We start from the raw sequence: 20,581 nt of genomic DNA, 5'->3' as shown, positions 1-20,581 counted from the left end.
AAACATAGATAAACAAAGGGTGTGATGGAGCTCACTTTTAAGATATTGTTTCAAGTTGTCTGCATGAAGACAACACCGGATCAGTTACACTGAATGTATCTGGAATGTCTTTAATGGCCATAAAGGCCAGACACTCTTAAAATAAAAACTTGAGATTCTGCAGAATTTAAAATCTGTCAGGGAACCTCAGCTATAACGAGTGAGAGAGACAAGGCCAACAAGCTGATCTAAAGCAGTCAAAGACAAGAATTCCACACAACACTGCAGGATAGGAACTAAGATTTATTGAACAAGCTTTTACAGCCTGCTATAACAAATATCCTTTTGTGTGTATGTGAACAAGTTTAGAAACAACGAAGGGTCACTGACATTAATGCAGTGAGATCTCTATATTAACTGTATTACTCATCATTTTCAAAGTCAGCAGAGTTCTTCCTTTTCAGTCGCTCAAATTCTTGGTTCCCCCAGGTGTAAACAACATAGGCCACCACAAAAGCTTAAAAACAAAAACAAACAAACAAACAAAGCAGTGACTATCTACCAGTTACATGACAGTAGTTACAATGTGAAAATTTCTTGCATTATGCTGTACTGATTACAGTCCTGGGATAGAGACTGGAAGTGTTACTGTGTAGAGATCACCATGTTTTAAGGTGATTCTGTTGGATGTTTAAAGCTCTCTCCAACATAGATAGGAGTTAAGCACCTAAAAATCATCCTGATGAGTATTCGCACTCTGCCATCATCCTATTATGTATGCCTAGATTTGCAGATAATCATGTGTGTACTATGAATGGCTCTATGGTGCATGAAGAGTTTCTCACGAAATCTCTCAGCCCATTCCTCTGGACTTAAATCCACCCAGGACAGCTGCTGGCCCCATAGCTAGAACATTTTCTCTTTCATCTCCCTTTCTGCAGCATACCTGCTTCACAAATTCTCTCATGCATTTGTAGTTTTGATGATAGTTTTATTCCCTGAATTTGTTTAAGATCTTTTTATAAAAGTTTTAACATGAAATTCCATTCTTGTGGGCAGGGGAAAGTTATTTTATAAGCTTTTTAAAAATATCAACGATCTGAAATATAGATGAAGAAATGACACCAATCAGCATCTTTAATTTAATTCTGGTGTTAGTGAATGCAGTGCATACGGTACACGAGGCAGTTCAGAAGGCACTAGTTTAAATAATTCACTCAAATAAAGGAATTAGGACTTACGAGGAGCTACCCTGAAGACTCTTGCACGAAATCGCCTCCATACATTCGGAATTCCTTTGGTGAAGTAGTTAGGGAATGCCCTCTGCTCGAATGGAGACAAGCTGTAAGTGATCACATGCCTCACTCTTTCCAAGTTTCCAAAATGGCCACCCATTTTTAATTGCTTGTACTGCAAAAGCAAAGTGCTAGTTACTATGGAGATAGACTCTTTGCCACTTTTATGGAGACAGAGTGATTTTAAACACAATATTCCTCAGGGTGGATCCAAATCGATGATCTGTATGATTAAAAAATTGGATTTCTAACATTTAAATAGTTTTTCTTTTTAAAAATAAACCCATTTAAAACAAAACCTGAATTTAATACAAAATATGTTAAGGCCCAAGCTTATTATAATCTCTTAAAACATTTAAATAGAAAATATGCTGCACTCAGGAGCCTCCATCAAAAACGTTGAGTTACAGGATGCTTTTCTATATGAAGAATCAGTGAAATCCTACGTTTTGGGATCACACTTTATAAATACAGCACAATGGGTCACGTACTGTATTAAAGCCTTGATCCTGTGGGGGACTTAGAGGCTGTATTGCTGAGTGCAAGACACTGGCAAAGTCATCACAAGCCTTTGGACCCGGCTTGTGACCCCAGGAGACACCATCAGGTATCTCATCACTGGGTAGCAAATGTAAGGTAAAGGCTCTCACTCAGCTGACAAGGTTTGAATGGGTTATTTAGAAACTCAGGGTTGGGAGGGACCTCAGGAGATCGTCTAGTCCAACCCCCTGCTCAAAGCAGGACCAATCCCCAATTTTTGCCCCAGATCCCTAAACGGCCCCGTCAAGGCTTGAACTCACAACTCTGGGTTTAGCCGGTCAATGCGCCAGCCACTGAGCTCTCCCTCCCCCCATCCAGGGACGCGAATGCGCCCCTCTCTACAAACTGTCCCGAGGCACACACGGAAACGCTGGTTAAAACCAGGGGCTTAACTCGAGGCTTTCCATGGGGTGATTTCAATCAAGCCGCCCGGCTGGGGTTGGGACCCGCTTAGAGGAGGGACGCGCAGAGCGGAAGATACGCGGGGTTACTTCGCCTTCCGCCTCAGAAGCCCCCCGGGGTTACAACAAGGTCCGGCTGGGTGGGGACGGGCCCGAACCGTGCGTCGGGAGTCACTCTCCGGGCGCAGCCACAGCACGAGCGGGAGACTCGCCGCCACCGCTCCCCTCAGCCCCAGGGCGACAGCGGCCGGGCCGCGGTGCTACACGGCCTCCAGGCCCCGGGAGCCGCGCTGCGGTCACCAGCAGCGGAGGAATGGACCCGGACCCGGACCCGGACCCGGACCCGGCCGCTCCCCTCTCACCCAGGCCCGCTCGCCGCCGCTCGCTCGGACGCCCGGAGGTCACGTCTCTGCGGGCTCGCGGCCGTGCCAGCGCCTCCCTTCCGCTTCCGGGGCGCCACCCGGGGTCACCGCCCGGCCTGGCCCCGCCTCCCGAGCGAGGGGCGGAGAGGACGGGCAGACGGCCGCGCCCCCTGCAGGCTGGGAGGGCGAGGGAGGCCGGGAGCCCTACCCCAGTACCCCCTGCGGTTCCTCCGTTCCCCCCAGGGGTCTCCAGGGTCCCTCTGCCCCCCCACTACTCCCGTGGGGTCGCCATGGTCTCTGCCCCCCACTACCCCACAGGGTCTCCAGGGTCCCTCTGCCCCCCCACTACTCCCGTGGGGTCGCCATGGTCTCTGCCCCCCACTACCCCACAGGGTCTCCAGGGTCCCTCTGCTCCCCCACTACTCCCGTGGGGTCGCCATGGTCTCTGCCCCCCACTACCCCACAGGGTCTCCAGGGTCCCTCTGCCCCCCCACTACTCCCGTGGGGTCGCCATGGTCTCTGCCCCCCACTACCACACAGGGTCTCCAGGGTCCCTCTGCCCCCCCACTACTCCCGTGGGGTCGCCATGGTCTCTGCCCCCCCACTACCCCACTGGGTCTACAGGGTCCCTCTGCCCCCCCACTACTCCCGTGGGGTCGCCATGGTCTCTGCCCCCCCACTACCACACAGGGTCTCCAGGGTCCCTCTGTCCCCCCACTACTCCCGTGGGGTCGCCATGGTCTCTGCCCCCCCACTACCACACAGGGTCTCCAGGGTCCCTCTGCCCCCCCCCACTTCCCTCGCGGAGTCTCTAGGGTCCCTCTGCCCCTCTATTAGCTTCACGGGCTCACCCTAGTCTCATCCCCCCACTACCTCACAGGGTCTCTAGGGTCCTTCTATCTCCCTCCACTATCCCTGTGGCATCTCCAGGGTCCCTCTGGCCCCCCATCACTGCCCTCCCCCCTTGGGAACTACTCCACACACCATCTCTATGGTACTAGTCCCCTCCCCCAGGAATAACCCCTCCTGAGGTTACTCTGACACCAAGGTCTAACTCCCCAAATCTCATAGTGGATTAATTATTTTTGCTATTTGTAGAGAGCAGCCAGGGATGTGTGTGGCATGACCATGCTGGGGGCTTTAACATCACTCTGAGGTCAAGGTACTAGGCCTCTCTCCTGCTCCAGATAGGTCATACTGATCCATGCATAGGGGGTACAGGAGTAGCAGCTGCTGCTACGGCCAATAGGTTAATTAACCTGATAGCCCCAGACCCTGAGTTTGCATTTGAGACAGGTCTTGTTTCTTCAGCCCAGTTTTGCTTGTTTTGTGGGAGTTTCCTGAATTTCTCCCTTAATTAGAGTGTGTGGTTTCTTTCATCTTCAGCATCTTCCAAGCGCTTCCCTCCTCCCTCAAAGGCCCTGCATCATCTTCACTAAGAAGCCTGTCAACACCACATGATTCATCCAGAAAGATTGTTGCTGGCCCAGGCAATGAGAATGCAAGAACCAATCTGATGAGCAGGGCAGTGAAAATAAGCAAGCTTAATTCTTATACCTGGCTCTCATACATGACAGCATATTGTACTGCTACTGAAGGGTCATGCTGGCCAGAGATTAGAAATTTATAGTCAAAACTCATACCAGTTTGAAATCATGTGCAAAGTACTTTGATGATCCACTGTAGTCCTGAGGTGTTAGTAAATAGAATCCATTGATATATTGGCATACAATTTTTCTAGTAGTTAAAATTTAGGTTAGGGCTGAATAATGTTAGTGTTAGTTTTTGTTTTATATAAAGTAAGTTTTCATTCCAGTTAGTAAAATCTCAGGTTGCTTAGCTTTCCTGCCTCAAGCTGTAACCTTAACAGTTGCAAGGATGAGGCTGGACTTCTTCCTCCTAGCAGCTACACCATTGCACAATTAGGATTTGCTATCATCTTTTATTTGCTGAACTCAGCCCAATAACTTCACAAAAGTAAGAGTCTATAGCATCAGTGTCTTTGCTAATTGTATTATGAAGGTTTGTTTAAGTCTTCTGATAAGCATCAGATTGTCCACCATGGCAAGCAGGATAGCCATGGCCTCATCACATGTCAAGCTTTATGTAAACACTGTAGTTTATCACTAGGATTTTGCAAGACTGGTTTTTATATTGGGTGTTATTTGTAATGAAGAGGTAAAGTAAGGATCTTTACCTCACTATATAGAGTCAGATTCTTCTCTGAACTTGATTAAATCACTTCATCTGTTTGTGCCTATTTCCCCATTTACAGAATGTGGATTAGTATTACTGTAGCACCAGGACAGCATTGTCATAGGCACTATCAAATCACATAAAGACATTTCTGCCCCAAAAAGTTTAAAATTTAAGTAATACTTCTTTGAGAGGATGGGTTGTGAAGTGCTGTAAAGCCTCAGGTTGGCAACTGCTGAACGGTCCATGTTATTAAATTCTCAATAACGTACAACAGTTGGTTGGTTTTCCAGAAAGCAGCTCATGACTATAGTAAGTACACATAGGGAACATGTCTTGCCTTGGTAATAGTGTCTAGATAGTTACCCTTTTGTCTCTCCCATGTCCACAAAAATTACACATTTACCTCTTGTGCTTTAGAGTTGGAACTGCATAACTCCCAGTAGAAAGTTTATTACTCTAACTCACTGTGTCACCAAGAACTAGTTAGCAGGATTCTAGAACATCGATTTTGAAGTATTTTTATGGTAAAAGAGGGTCTCTTTATACTTGATAGATTGTCATTTTAAACAGCTACTATTAAGGAGCAAGCTTTGAACTAGAAAGGCATTGTAAAACCATGCCAGGTGAAAGGGGGATACAGGCAGCTACTTCCCATAAGACTAATTTGAAGTCATTTTAAGGTTTAGAATGGATTTTGTTTAAATTGCTCCTGTCTAGAGTTCTTGGGGCAGATTTCCATTACAGAGTATGTTTACAGCAGAAGTTCATGGGAATAGATGTTTAGAATAGTAACAGGACCAGAGATTTAGCCCTGGAGAGCCACAGGAGTAGGGAACATTAAGTTATTTGATGTACTGTACTTAAAAAAAGAGGCCAGGCTTAATTGCTTTAATTTCAGAGTATTCGGTTTAGGAATACCAATACATACAGTAGAACCTCAGTTATGAACACCTCCGGAATAGAGGTTGTTTGTAACTCTGAAATGTTCGTAACTGAACAAAACATTTTTTTTTCAAAGTTTACTACTAAACACTGAATTAATTCAACTTTAAAACGTTACTGTGTAGAAGAAAAATGGTGCTTTTAACCATCTTATTTTAAATTAAATGAGCACAGTTTCCTCACCTTGTCAATTTTTTTTTTTAAAAAACTCCCTTATTTTAGTAGTTTAAACACTGTACTGTACTTGCTTTGTTTCTTGCTACTTGCTTTTTGTACTTGCTACTGCCTGATTGCATACTTCTGGTTCCACCAAGAATGGTTTCACTTTTAAAGGTCAGTTCACAGTCTGAACAGTTATTTCTTGTTCATAGCTGGTCAGAATAGAAAAAGCAACAATATTAAAAGAGTTACTAAATGCTAGTTTTAAATAACCCATCAGTAAGGAGTGTAATTTTTCCTGCCCAGAAATGTAGTTAGAATTTCTGGTACAATAATCAGAATGTTCTCCAGATAAGTAGTATATTCACTTACCACAAACCTCTAAAAAAGCCATAGCAGTTTGACAGAACAGGTTGTCCATTTACCTTAGATTACTATGACAAAATTCAAGGTTAAGGAGAGGGAACTGGTTTGAATCATTAAAAGTATATTTAAAAATTGAGTGATTGAGAAAGTCAGAAATACTAAGGCCTCCTTCTGTGCCCAGACACTTGCCAAAAATATCAGGATAAAATGTCTTTTGGATGCAAGCAGGACTGAACAAGAACCACACAAATGCCATGACATGACAGGTGTTTATTCCCCTTATGTTTATCCATAGCAATAAAGCTTACAATAGAATTATATCTTTGATAAAAGTGTACAAGATTTCAGTTATGGATTATTTCTCCATATAAAAGGAAATTTTATTTAATTTCCTTAAATTTCTAATTTCACATTTCCAAATAGTTACAAGGGGCTACAAAAATAAGTGATGCCATTATGCAAATACCCACCACTGACTCCATGCTAAATTGTTAGCATATCTGTTTAGAAGTTACTTACACTTATGACATTCAGTTGGTCAAGACTACAGATGGCTTAGAGTATTGGGAAAATATTCTGAAATAAGTAGCAGTAAAGTGGTGTTTAAATGTTACCGACAAGTACATTTAGTAGCTATCATATCTTCATATTCTTTGTAGACTATAGAACCATCAGGCTCTATTGTCAAGACACTCAAGGGACTATATTCAGCAGGAATGCAAGAGGGCCTTGGAACAGAGGAGTCCAATTTCTCATATATGATGTTCTGTACCATTGTATGGACAGGTGAGCCATAACGATGCCCAACCACCCTTGGGCAGTCACCTTTGCAATATTGAGGGTTGTATCTGTGTGGTGCTATTATCCATTTGTCCCACTTTAGTTGGCTAAAACTTAGTCGAAAGTTGTGAAGCTCACATTCATTTTGGGGAAACAGGAATTGTTTGAAGTATTCACTCAAATTATAAGTTGGTGCAGATGGGTTCTCTTTCACATCATCTCTTCGGTGGCGAGATGCCCTTTTATTCTGCATATTTTCTGTTCCGATTTCTTCCATGGAATCTGCGAGTGGATTATTTCTCCATCTGAACCACATTGGATTCTTCCTTCTATGTCTAAGGGAGTTCCACCTACGATAAGCTTGCTCACTGGTGTCATTTAGGTACAATAGAAGAGAAGGAGGCACCAATGCTGTATTAAAGGAATTTTCGTGTTTAGAGTTGTGGTGTTGATCATCTCTCAGACAAGTGAAATTTACAGCCATATGGATACTCCTCTTGTTAGAGGCAATTAGAGGCTGAAGAAAAGAGGTCACATCAATCTCAACCCATTTGTGTCTTCTGAGTTTGAAGTGCAGATTAAAAGTAATTGACTGTGGTACGTTGGGGCACACTTTACCAGAAGGATCATTTTCCTCAACAGCTAAGTGGCACGTGCATGTAATGGCAGAAGAACTAAAAACTGATCTGTCAAAGGAGTAGAGCAAGACAGACTTGAGTAAATGCTCCAGCGCAGTAACGCGATCCAGATTGAAAAGCAGATCCACTGAGCGCAGGTCTTCTGAAAAAGGAAACAGTCTCTGTAGAGATTAAACAGTTTTCAATAGAAATTGACAATGTACATAATCAAACAGAAATAAGTCATTAAAAGGGGGGAAATAATTTAGACCTCAAAACTCAATTGAACTTAAATTTGATAGTTTGGCAGGGAATGTCCACAAGGATTCCAAAATCTTATTACTCTAAAGAAAATGCATCAATTTGCCAAAAAACCAAAAACAAAAAACCCATACACCACTATACAAATTAACAAGTGGTGGATTGACCTGCTGGCTTCCCACATTGTTCCCACAGTTGCATCAACATTAGTGATACTTCATAAAAAAAGGGGGGCAGGCAAAAATGTGTTTGTTAGCGTAAGGAAAGAAGAATTGAAAGCTAAATATGGTAGCAATGGCAGAGAAAAAAAATCTTTGCAGGCTTAAGAGGTATTAGAAACTAGGAGTGAGGAGGAAGCTATACAAACAAGATTGTTGACAATGTCCTCTTAGTGTCAGAGACAGGGAGACAGGAATTGCCTACTGGGTTAAACCCCTGGTTTATACCCCTGGTTTGTAGGTCTAACCCTCGTTCAGAGAGTTTCCAGTTCCAAACCCTTCAGAAGATTGTGCAAGAAAACCTAAAATAAGTAGATGTGAGAAGATCTACCTCCATGAAAGTCATCCTAACCTGTTGTAGTTAACCCCTTGGCTTTGAAGTATTATAACCCTTCCACATTTTTCCCCCATTAATTACAAACAACGCTGGATATTCTTATTCATATAGATATCCAGTCCCTCTGACTTTTGCTAAATTCTTGGCCTCCATGACATCCTGTGATAATGAGTGTTACAGTCTGGTTAGGCATTGCATGTAAAAGTATTTCCTGTGTTCAGCTTTCAATTTGCTACCTTTCAATTTCAACTGTCTCCTTTTTCTTGTATTATGAAACAGGGCGACCAGATGCTCCTGATCGCTTTTTTCGGTACCATTTGTTATTTTGAATACTTTTATCATGTTCCCCTTTTACTCGTCTGCTTTCTAAGGTAAAGAATTCAAGTTGTTTCATTTGGAACATTTTTCCATGCTACTAATCATTGTTCGCCTTCTCTGAACCACCTCTAATTCTGCAACTTTATTTCTGAGGTAGAATATATGCAGTACCGGTCTCCCTAAGTGAGGGCTTTACTATTTAGTGTAGCTGCTCACAGTATTTCATGCTGTTCTCCATTCCACTAAACCTAAAATTGTTTGCTCTTTTTAGCATAGCTTCACATTGAGATGGTGAGTTAGTTCAAGTTTAGTCACTTAAATCACTGTAACATAGAAGACATCTTAAAAGGAGACACCCATAATTAGTTTTTGCTTTTAAGCATTATATTACCATGCTACACAGGGGATTTTATAGCAATGTACCTAAAACAGTACTTTGGCTGCAGTTTATGTGGGAGATCATAATCAATAAATCTAATTGCTTTTATTAAATCTCATCTTACAGAGCACTTTGCCTTAAAGTATATTGTGAAGATTTACATCTGTAGCCAGACTTTTTTTTTAATGGATGGAGAACCCCTGAGTCAGAGTTGAATAACGTGTCCACAGCCATATATGTCGGATTAGAAGTCAAGAATTGCTGGTTGCCAGTCTTGTGATCAGACCACATCTTTCATCCCACCCTATACCATCATTTTCTCCTTGAAGCTTCCCAGCTGCATCAGTTTGTCATCCCTGAAATTAACTCATCTGTAGTCATGCTTTGCAAATATGGATATTCATGAAGTGGGGGAAGGGAATGGTTCTTCTCCGGTAGAAAGTACAGGGGAAACAGTGGACTAATTTGGAAAAGTCCTCTTGTAATGGGATCCCAACACATCATTAATAAGATATTGTTACTGAGAAATGTCACTTGCAGATTGTGTAAAATGCAGAATTTAAAAGTCAGTAAAAGGACAAAAGGTATCCATCAGATTTTAGGGTTTTTTTCCCCTGCTTTACTCAAAGGGTGCAAAAAAGATCAGAGTTAACCTTAAAATGACCATCCTGGATTGTGCTAAAATGAGCTAGGAGTAAGCATCAATATAGCTTTGGATGTGGGTATTATGTAGGTTCAAAGGCCTAAATTATGGAGAAGCCTGGCCTAAACACCATTTAAGGAGACGCAGATTATAGAAAAGCCCATTCAATGCAAGGGAAGAGTCATTCAGTAGATTTAACAGTTAATACCTCTGTAGAGACTAGGGGTTTCTTTACTCTACCCCATTGAAGGAAAGGGGGAAAAGCATCTTAATTACCCCTCCCCCAAAACACCTACCTTTTATTTGGTCCCTGTGGTGGTGCTTGCACTCAGCACATGGAGTGAGGAGCCAGACAGTGTTATAGAGGTGACTTTTGTTGGCTTTTGGGATCCCTTCTTTTGTGGCAGACATCTTATATAACCTCTTCATATACCTAAGGGCTCTGGAATCTGGTTGGAGTCTTGAGGCCTCACTTTCCCAAGTGTGAGGTCTCTGGTCAGACAGCACCTCGAGAAGGGGTGGCAGGAGGGCATAGCCATTTCTCACTCCCGGTGGCAGTAGCAACACTGGTGGTAGCTCAAGGGGCTCCTCCTCAGGAACAAGCAACAGCTCAGGGGTCCTCTCAGATGCTACCTCATCCCTAGAGCTGGGGGAACACAGAGCAACAGAAGAAAGCAACCTGATAAAGTAATAGAAACAGATGAAGATTCTCCAGGGAATTACCATGATGCTGGAGGTCATAGCAGAAAAACCCTCTCCCCATGACAGGTTATATACCAGAAGAGAAAAAGAACCAACCCTGGCCTCTTAAATATAGTTCAGGTGTGAGTGGGAAGGAAGCATCTCTCTGATTACACCAAAGGGAGCGACCTACAGCTGGAGAGTGAATCCAAGTGGCCATTTGAGTTCAGGCTAGAATCTTTGCACATGTAGGCATTTTGGAAACAAGCACCCCACTCTCACGGTTTACCCACTTTCACATGGAAACCATTATTAATTATAAAAGGTGCTAATTAATTAGCATGTTTATCCTCTCTAGCTTCCAAAAGAGACCACAAGAAATGATGGTTGAATAATGGTTATTCTGGCTGGCTGTAGTTACCGCCCCAAAGCAACTTTGTGATTCTAACATAGCTGTGACATTCAAATGTGTTTTTACCACAGTAATGATGCCCACCCAAAGGTAACTGTTAAATAAACCTCAGTGATAATCTTTTAATGAGCTGGTAAGAAAAAGGTTCCTGTAGAAAGACTGAAATTGGGTTTCTTACTGTACCACAGCTGAGATAATGGGGAATAGGAGAAGAAGAAGGAAGTAGAGGGAAAGGTTCAGAGTAACTGGGTGAAAGAGGAAACAAGAGTCGTTCATGAATAATTCTTTAATTTGAAATCTGATGTTTAGCTACTCTGGTACACTCTGGGCATGGTATGAATGTATTCTATAGGTAGATCTCTCTGGTGATCTAAGTAGTGATAGTATACTAGTCATGAGAGGGACTAAAAGTGCACACACTGTGTTCTAAGCATGGGTCTCTGAGATAGAAATGTCTGAATTCCTATCCCTACTTGCCCTGTTAACTTCTTGTGTGATCTTTGGCATTTAGGGTGGGATGAACATTTGAACAAGGGTATTTAGATACCATATTCCTGTTTTTAGGCACCACTGTGATCCACAAACCCCACTCAGCTTCTGCCTAACCCAGTAGGTACCCAAACTCACTCGGTGTCACGGTTGTTTCCTGTTGGTATGTACAGCCTCAGTCTAGGCACCTGAGCTTGTGCACTACTGCCTTATGATAGGTATCAAGACACTGTCTCCTGACTAAGCCCCAGAGTGATTCACACGCTGGGAAAGATAGGCATTCAGCCAAAGATCTGTGCACACCTACTGGATCAGGACCCTCAGGCAAGTTCACATAAAATCTGCTCAGCTCTCATTACATGAGATTTTCACTGAGCTGAGCAGATTCCAGAAAAATATTTCCAGCTACATTTAATTCTGTAATAGGGCTGCATCATAAATGCATACATTTAGAATGTAGTTCTCATGTTTGTGGCAACTATTATATAAATCAACAGGAATAAAATAAACAGTTTAAAACATTTAATGTGTGGCTGTAAACAACTAAGATGTACTCCACTATATACTGTAGAAGACTTGTACTTTTCTGTCAGTTTATAACGAATGAGCCAAATTCAGAATGAGCCAAATTCAGTTGTGTGGGTACAACTCCACTGAAGTCAATGACCCACTTAATCCATGCCTGATCTTGGCTCAATATATTTAAAACAAAACAGAAAACTCACTAGTAATACCTGAGATAATTAAAAATAAATGAATGTTAAAAATCTTACTTCTTTTCCCCCATGGATACTATTTGTTTCTGTTTTGTAAGTCGCCTATTGTAGTTTTATTCCCAGCCAGTTTCCCTTTATCATAAATCTGCCCTGGCTCAGCACTGTGATATCTATGTTGGAAACACTGAAGGCAAATGTTTAATTCCAAACAGAGTTTTTTTCATTTAAATTACAATAAAAACAAAATAAAAAAAATCCTTGCTCTGACAAAACCAATTTTTTCCCCCTTAACTACCTGATCGTGCCAATAGAAGTATTAATTAAAGTGTAAAGTCACTGATTTATAGCTATCATTTGCTGTTAACATGCTTCTTGCCTTTGACTTCTCTGCAGATACTAATACCAATCTTAGAGATATGGAATAGAAAAGTAATTGCGAGTATAGTGCCCTCAGATTACCTTTCAATCCCTAAGTAAAGCCCTTCTACCTCCAATCTGAAATCTAGGCATCCAAATAAGCAGGGTGCTTTTCGATCACTACTGGCTATCTATGGAATGTGCTCCTAAGGACCTCTGCTAGAGCACTGTTGATTACTTCTGGAATGTATAGAGCTGCCTGTTGCTGAACATGTCTAATTGGGATTTTTTTTGTTTTATTAGGATACTACTACCTGAGAGAATCTCCTTTCTTGTCAGTTGTTTTTAATTAGAGCCATGTTATCAGTAGTGTGGTAAAATGTCACCCCATCGTTTAACTTTCCTATCTCACTGTTTCCAAGAAAGGAGAACTAGCTCAGAGAAAGCTTAATTAACTTACAAAATGTCAGGCTGGCATACTTTCACTCAGATTGGAAGGTTAATTATAAAACTGATCAGAATTATATTCAGCTAACCCTCTATGTACCAGAATAATGTAACCTTGTTTCTTTTGCCTGCTCACATCTGATCAGGTTATGATAAGAGGAGAGCACTGCCACTTCTAAGGTCAGTTAAAATTTAAACATTTTGTTTTATGGGTTAGTTTACACTTCCATGCTTTAAATAGCATCCATCAACCAACATGCTAGCCTCAAACCACTCCAACAATTCTTAACGTCTAGGTACTGACATAATAATAAATCTTTTACTATAATTCTAGATAGTGGATCCTAGTCAAATCTCAGATATTCTTATGCACACACTGCACTGTGAGATGAGAGAGGTTTAAAAAGATACATATTTAAAACTGTAGCTGTCAGGTGGACTGGATGGCTCAAGGAAGTAGTGATGAGCTATAGAGGCTTATATACCTAGGTTACAGGTGTGAATCTAGACCTAGGCAGAGGTGCCCTGAAAATTGCCATTGTTTGGTGGCCTGTGTGAAATGAGTTGCCCTTCCGGTGGTCAAGTGTCCCAGTTACCAAAATACACCATGTGTATTAATTGGCCCCTTTGTTAGCAGTCCTGAAAGAGAAGACATGGACTGAGTGGACCATATGGTGTGGTTGCACTGTCACCTTTTTTCCAATTTCCACCAATGCACTACCCAAGGTGCAGCTCCGTTGATGGCAGCAACAGTGAATATAAACTACAGCTGGCATTTTAACCATTGTGTTGTCTAACCATGTTCATAGCAGGTCTAGATCGCATGGAGTCAGATTTTCAAAAGATCTAGGGATTACATTTTCAAGTATTCAGTACTCACAATTGGGACTAGATTTTCAAAAGCGCTTAGAGCACAGCAACTCCCTACTCTGATTTTTAAGATGCATATATCTACTAGGCTGAACTCTTTTGACAGTCTGGCCTTCGTCTCCTCCCAGTCCCCCCAAGTGGGAGCTGAGCTTTTTTGAAAATCTGGCCCATAATATCACAGGCATTTTCAGCAGTGTTGCCATGGTCATGGCTTCCTGAGGAGGCAGCCATAATTTAGGGCAGCCCTTGGATTGTCTGCTTCATCCAGTGGGCTGCACTTGTGTCATGGAGTCATTGGGTGATGTTCTGGAACTATTCCATATGGAGCCAGTCAGGATTCTGGGGTAGCATATCTCCTCTCTCTGAGCATACTGTCACCAGGGCAAGAAGTTTACACAGCTTCAACCTTCCTGGATCTGGCCCCGAAGCATTCAGCATCCCTTTCCACACCATGCACTTCCCGCAGTGAGGCCGCCTGGGTGGGGCTCCTAGGGAAGCCAAAGGGCCCTGCACCCCAACTCTGCAGTCAGCAGTGATTCTCAGCCAGCGTAAAACAGAAGGTTTATTAGTTGACAGGAACACAGTGTAGAACAGAACTTGTCAGCACAGAAATCAGTGACTTTCAGCCAAGTCCATCTTGGGGGACCCCGGGCCAGACCCCCTGGACTTCCCCATCTCAGTCCCAAAAAACGCAGTCCCCCAGCTTCCAGCAAGCCCACCTCCAACCCGCCCATTGCTCCTCCTCCTGGCCTTTGTCTCCTGGTCGCATCCCCCTCTTGGGTCTCAGGTTACGAAGGGCATTGGCCGTTGTCTACACGTAGAGTTGGGCAGCCTCACCTGCCCGAGGGCCTCAGCGAAAGTCACACACCCAATGCCCATCACCTAAGCATTGGTTCAATACACAGGGAAACTGAGGTATACGCAGTATTAGTATAGGACAGTAAGACTCATCTGGAGTACTGTGTCCAGTTTTGGGCCCCACACTACAAGAAGGATGTGGATAAATTGGAGAGAGTCCAGCGAAGGGCAACAAAAATGATTAGGGGTCTGGAACACATGACTTATGAGGAGAGGCTGAGGGAGCTGGGATTGTTTAGCCTGCAGAAGAGAAGAATGAGGGGGGATTTGATAGCTGCTTTCAACTACCTGAAAGGGGGTTCCAAAGAGGATGGCTCTAGACTGTTCTCAATGGTAGCAGATGACAGAACAAGGAGTAATGGTCTCAAGTTGCAGTGGGGGAGGTTTAGATTGGATATTAGGAAAAACTTTTTCACTAAGAGGGTGGTGAAACACTGGAATGCGTTACCTAGGGAGGTGGTAGAATCTCCTTCCTTAGAGGTTTTTAAGGTCAGGCTTGACAAAGCCCTGGCTGGGATGATTTAACTGGGAATTGGTCCTGCTTCAAGCAGGGGGTTGGACTAGATGACCTTCTGGGGTCCCTTCCAACCCTGATATTCTATGATTCTATGATTCTATGACTACATGCAACATAACAAGGTGAATAAAACCCCACTTCATCACAACTTGTCCCTGGAACAGCCCAGGAAAGAGGATGCAAAGACGGTCTCAAAATCGCCATGGGGCTTTCTCCCACAGAGCTGCAAGTTCTGTAAGAAGTGCAGCACAGAATGTCATCTATTAGCAGATCACTGTAAAGGAAACTTACACTGCTGCTGACCACGTTATAGCCATTCTGTGCACAAGTAGAGGGCTTCAGTCTCTGGTGATTAGTGTGTATTATTGTGGTGTGTGGAGCTTTCAAGATCCGTTGTAACGGTGGTTACTGCAACCCAAATGCCTACAACATTCTGGAGGCAGGATTCAAAGAGACTGGTCACCTGGAAGCAGCTGAATATGGACAGTGAACCAAAAAGAATAATAATAAATGATACGTGAGGCTAGATGTAGCTTGAAATCAAGGACATCTCTCCCTGTGCTAATGGTTCATTTTGCTATTGTTCTTATCTAACTAAAGTCATCATTGCAGTTAACTGAAAAAGGCATGCTTAGTTACTGGAGACATGACATTCATGAGCACTAAATTACTAAGAGAAGAAAATTGAAACACGGAGGGAAGTGCTTTAAAAAAGTTAGCAGACTATAATTAACTCTGTCAGTAAGTGCAAGATTAAGATCTTGTAAAATATGTTTGTTTTTTACAAAAACTGAACCCAACAAAAATATTTCCATTATTATTTTTTTTAAATTTCCAGTTCATCAGTTTTCTTCATTTAAAGAAAGAAATATTGCCCTGCAGCTTTTGCAACAAAGGGCCCTGATCCTCCTGTCACTCATGCAGATTCAGTGGAGCCTCATTGGGGTCAATGGAGCTCTGCCTTGGCACAAGGGTTTGCCCCTTGCATGTGGTTACATGCGGTTTGTGTCCAAAAAGAACATGAAAAGTGAAACTGATTATAAACAAAAGTTATACTGACAAATGACTTTCTTTGCTCAAGATAAGAGAAAGGCCAAAATTAAATAAACAGCATGTGGTCCATATAATTTTGGACCTGTAGAATAAAGGATTTTAAAAAACACTATTTTAAAAAAATAATAGACTGTATTTTTTTGTTTTAATACTTGTAAGGTGTTATTAGTAACATGGAGAAGAAAGGTTTGTTTACAACATATGATGTTAAAAGTTCTCTTTTGAGTTGAAAGTTTCTCTTTACAAATATGTCAACTAAAAACCAGTAGAATAACATACAAAGTATTTCAAAAGTCTGATCCATGCATATCTAAATATTCCATCAGTATAGGGGAGTGAGGATTAAGAGCTAGTAGTTTCCCTCCCCAGAGTGATCACAGACTGTATTGCCTATGATCTCCTCCCACTGACATCTGGATTGAAGACTTCCTTCATCTCCCTTAAGTTTAATAGTCTTTCAGCATCTGACCGAGGGGATGTGAGAAATGGAGGTGAAGCAAGATGTGAGCTCTTAATACAAAGAAAATGGAAAAGAGTAGAATTTATGGGTTATAACAATTTTACTTCTAAAAGAGCAAGCAGATATTCCTCCTAAGAAACATGCTTTTTCCTCAAAGTCTATCCATATTAAAGGGTCACGCTCAAGTTAAAAAAACATTTTTAAAAAACCCTCTGAGTCTGATCCAGCAGACACATCTGTTATTACTAATGTTGTTGTTTTTATCAGGAGTGATTCAACCGCAGTCAGTGGGATTAGACCTGGTAGTAAGCACTATGGCCATATTATATATTTGCAGGTTCAGGTGCAAACATCTTTAAGTAGGATAGTAACAAGAGCTTAGATTATTAAAACTGAAAAAAAAAGATGCAAATACTTTTTGCCGCTTATGCTCATTGTTTAGGTTTTCCATGATAATGGACTAGTGAGCTTCCCTTCTGTTCTAGTCGGTTTCAGTTTCTAGTTTTCCTGCACTAGTGCAATGTTGAAAAGTTTGGATGGTAAACATAACAGAGGAATGTATGTTTCTTTAAAAGAATGGAATTGAACAGATATAGAAACAATTTTGCTGGACTGAAGTTGTATAAATAGCTGGATCTCTTTCCCTGCAAGCAGTCATGCATTGCTTAACTCTTATTCAAGTGAGTAGTCCTATTGAAGTAAAAGGGACTACTTACATGAGTCGTCACTCATATGTGTTTGTGATATTGAGGCATTGGAGTTTTTTAAATAAAACTCAAAATCTGAGCCAAATTAGAGTTGATCATGTCCCTTTAAAAAATTCCACACCATTTTTAGACTATTATCTGGTCTTCCAATGCATTACATATTTTAAATGTTTTGCTCTGTCTTTTATTAAATTTAAGATTCTTGGGACAGGAGCCATGTCCTCCTATATTTTTTTCACCAAGAAGCACACTAATGACACTGGTCAGTAAGTTCTTCTGCTAATAATTTTTAAATTCCTGTAAATGAGAACTGAGGAATGTGCGGCTTTGCCTGGTAGTTAGGTACTGAGGTTTGTTTGTTTCCACAAGACAGCAAAAGCATGAGTCACAGGTACAGAAGTTATGCCATGATAAACAAGGGTTTTAATTCTAGCTCACTGAGCCGATTCAGTGGACTTTGAAACACAAGAAATGTCAGGTGCTTTCTGCAGAGTCCATTAATATTGTCTATAGAAGCTTAACTTACTACATCCCCACAAACGTCGTAATCATGCTGTTGCTATACAGATGTGAGCAGTGGCAATTTTCAAAGATATGCGTGTTTAGAAATAAAAGGAGAAATATTCTTTGTTACTTATGACAGCTCATTGTTACCATAAACACCAAAAGATTTTGATGCTCTATTTGTTTACAGAAATAGCACACTTTTGTGGCCACTAAATAAGAGCAATTCGTTACTATCCCAGGTAAATGAAGTCAATGAGTGCAAAAAGTAAGGTCATAGGGCTCAGTCTTAAATACCTGCTACCTATCAGTCAAGGATAGCCACAGGATGGTCCCCTGAGTCTGTAATCACAACCCTTCCTAGTGTTCTGGACCCTCTAGGTGTGATAGTTGCTCCTCTGTCATTTTGCGGAAGACTCAATTTCTTTTGTGTCTCCACCTGCGACAATGTAAGATTAATTGTCATTTTGTTTAGTTACCTTCAGTGTTTGGGGAGGCAGACTGGCTAGGTTCTTTCCATCTCTAACTTCTGTGATTGTTTCTTTCCAGAGTCTGGCTATAACTGATTACCCTAGAGAAGGTTGGGAGATTAGTACTGAAGCTTCATAAAAATAATTTGCAGTAATATGGCATCATCTGAGGATCTGGGATAACTAATGTTAATTATTTAACGAGATTGAGCCAGGAAGTATAGCTGGAGAAACTGAGTCATAAAGAGGTTATGTGGCTTGCCTCGAGTCACACAGTGAGAGAGCTGAGAATAAAAAAAATAAATGAAGTTTTGACTCCCATTCCCTGCTCTGACTACTAGTCTAAGGTACCATTATATTCCCAACATCCTCTACCCAATGCTTTAAAAGAATTATATACGATGGTACCTAACAGACTTTTCAAATGTTAATGAATAAGGTAGCTACAGTTGAACTTACATTGTTCACAGCAGGTATCTCTTCTTTCCTGTATATATCTGCTTAAAGTTACAGGGTCTAAATGATCTAATAGTCCTTTTTCATCACTAATATTTAGATTTACTAACAATAAGATTTTAAGTTAATTCCTCATGTTTAACAGTCTACTGACTTCTATATTGGATAAGGATCTGCTCACCAACGGCAAAGTCTCTCCTCTAATTTGCTGTGTTATTTACATGTATGTAAACATATCTTCTGTAGCTCTTTACATCACAGAAAGCACTGTACAAATATTAACAGATACACAAAATATCATGGGTTATTATTATTCCACACTTTACATATAACAAAATTGTGGCACACAGGAAGGCAAAATGACTTGCCAAAGGGTGCATAGAAAGTTAGTGCAAAGCTGGGATTGAACTCCAGAGTTTCTGGAACCCATTTGTTTGTTCAGCCCATATTGCCTACCTGTCACTTTGTCTAGAATTACTGTAAATTCTTGACCAAAATAACATTTACAATAAATGACCTTGTGGACACTTTGGACAGAGTAATCAATTGTATTGTTGATTCAATAGTTTTGTTTAGTGACGTAATAAGTGATAGCATGGGAAGAGTTTCACTTTATACTGTTGTGAAAACATATGATTAGCAAGGAGGTGCTTGGCAGTTTCAGTCACTGAAAACCAGAAGAAACTTTGTCCTCTGATACTAGACTGTCAGTAGCAGTATGGGTATAAGTGTGTTGTCTTTATCAAACCTCTTCAGTTTTACAACAGTGGAGGTGTGTGTTTCCAAAGTATGTTTTTACAGAGCTCTTCAATATCAAGGGCTTAATTCACATCTCAGTTACACTGTACTTTACTACTGAAATTCATTAAGGAAGACTGTGGGATACTCCACGTTAAGGCAGTTCATTAGACTGCTATATTTTTAGCTTGTTAAGCAAAAATCGCATGAAATCTAACAGCTCTTTCCGTGTTGGGAATCAGATACTAATTTTAAAATAATGAGAATTTAGTGCTTCTGAAAAATAACAGATTGACAGCTGCATAGAACAGTTCTCTATCCACACAACAGTTACTGCAGCAGTTCCAGCTCCCTGAAGCATCCCTGTCCTGGAGGGACCATCCCTATTCAAAGTATTTCTAGACTGCATATCCCCATAGAATCCATGAACTGAAAAGCATAAAAAGATACAGAAGTTTCATTTCCAGGCCCATTTACTCCTTGGCTTGTCTGCAAGGACCAACAACTAGTGGTGACATGGACACCTGTCCACTAGGAACTAGACTGAGGTCACAGACTCATTTCACACAAGCCACTGAATAACTATCATAGCATAACATCTTTCAGTCATTATCAACCCTTAGACTGATTTGAACCAGCTACTTAGGGCGAAAGGCTCTGTGAACATTTACTAATACTATTGGCCATCCAGTCCCATAGAAAGTTATTCTTTGAGTGTAATGGGACTTTTATTAAAGTAGAATTTCTGTAGTTCATCCACTGAACTTGCATTAGTTAAATGTGCTAGTCCCTCAACCTGTGTGCACTACAAATGTAATAGGGTGAGATGGATTTTGTAAAAGTTGTATCTACCAAATATTTCTGTTTGGAGTCCTAGATATACTCAGAAGGGGTGAACATGCTCCCACTGGGTACTGTGGTGCTCTGGAGAGATCCCCTCTGTACTCCCTAGATCCCCTCTGTATTCCTGCCTAGAACTTTGGAACAAAAGAAGTAGAGAATGGTCCACAAAGAATCCGTTACAGTGTTATGTAAAAGCCTAGTGGAAGA

At 41.5% G+C, this 20,581-nt stretch overlaps 2 protein-coding genes across 3 annotated transcripts; both read right to left on the bottom strand.

The window, feature by feature from the left end:
- Nucleotides 1–262: 262 nt before the first annotated feature.
- UQCRQ (ubiquinol-cytochrome c reductase complex III subunit VII) lies at nucleotides 263–2,707 on the bottom strand. Of its 2 annotated transcripts, none has more exons than XM_048861955.2 (3): nucleotides 2,578–2,707; nucleotides 1,221–1,389; nucleotides 263–496 (listed from the first exon to the last, which is right to left on the bottom strand). In XM_048861955.2, exons 2-3 carry the CDS (start codon nucleotides 1,372–1,374, stop codon nucleotides 402–404), a joined length of 249 nt encoding a protein of 82 aa, XP_048717912.1. In that variant the 5' UTR covers nucleotides 1,375–1,389; nucleotides 2,578–2,707; the 3' UTR covers nucleotides 263–401. The 2 variants fall into 2 exon arrangements, with proteins under 2 accessions (XP_048717912.1, XP_048717913.1); XM_048861956.2 differs by lacking the exon at nucleotides 2,578–2,707 and adding an exon at nucleotides 2,374–2,545.
- A 3,993-nt stretch (nucleotides 2,708–6,700) lies between these two features.
- Nucleotides 6,701–10,537, bottom strand: GDF9 (growth differentiation factor 9). The gene is made up of 2 exons (XM_048860769.2): nucleotides 10,093–10,537; nucleotides 6,701–7,803 (listed from the first exon to the last, which is right to left on the bottom strand). Exons 1-2 carry the CDS (start codon nucleotides 10,535–10,537, stop codon nucleotides 6,854–6,856), a joined length of 1,395 nt encoding a protein of 464 aa, XP_048716726.2. The 3' UTR covers nucleotides 6,701–6,853.
- Between the last annotated feature and the right edge of the window lie 10,044 nt (nucleotides 10,538–20,581).

Source organism: Caretta caretta, chromosome 8 (genome assembly GCF_965140235.1).
Source record: "Caretta caretta isolate rCarCar2 chromosome 8, rCarCar1.hap1, whole genome shotgun sequence".
Taxonomy (NCBI): Eukaryota; Metazoa; Chordata; order Testudines; family Cheloniidae; genus Caretta; species Caretta caretta.
This window is presented reverse-complemented; position numbering and strand designations above follow the sequence as displayed.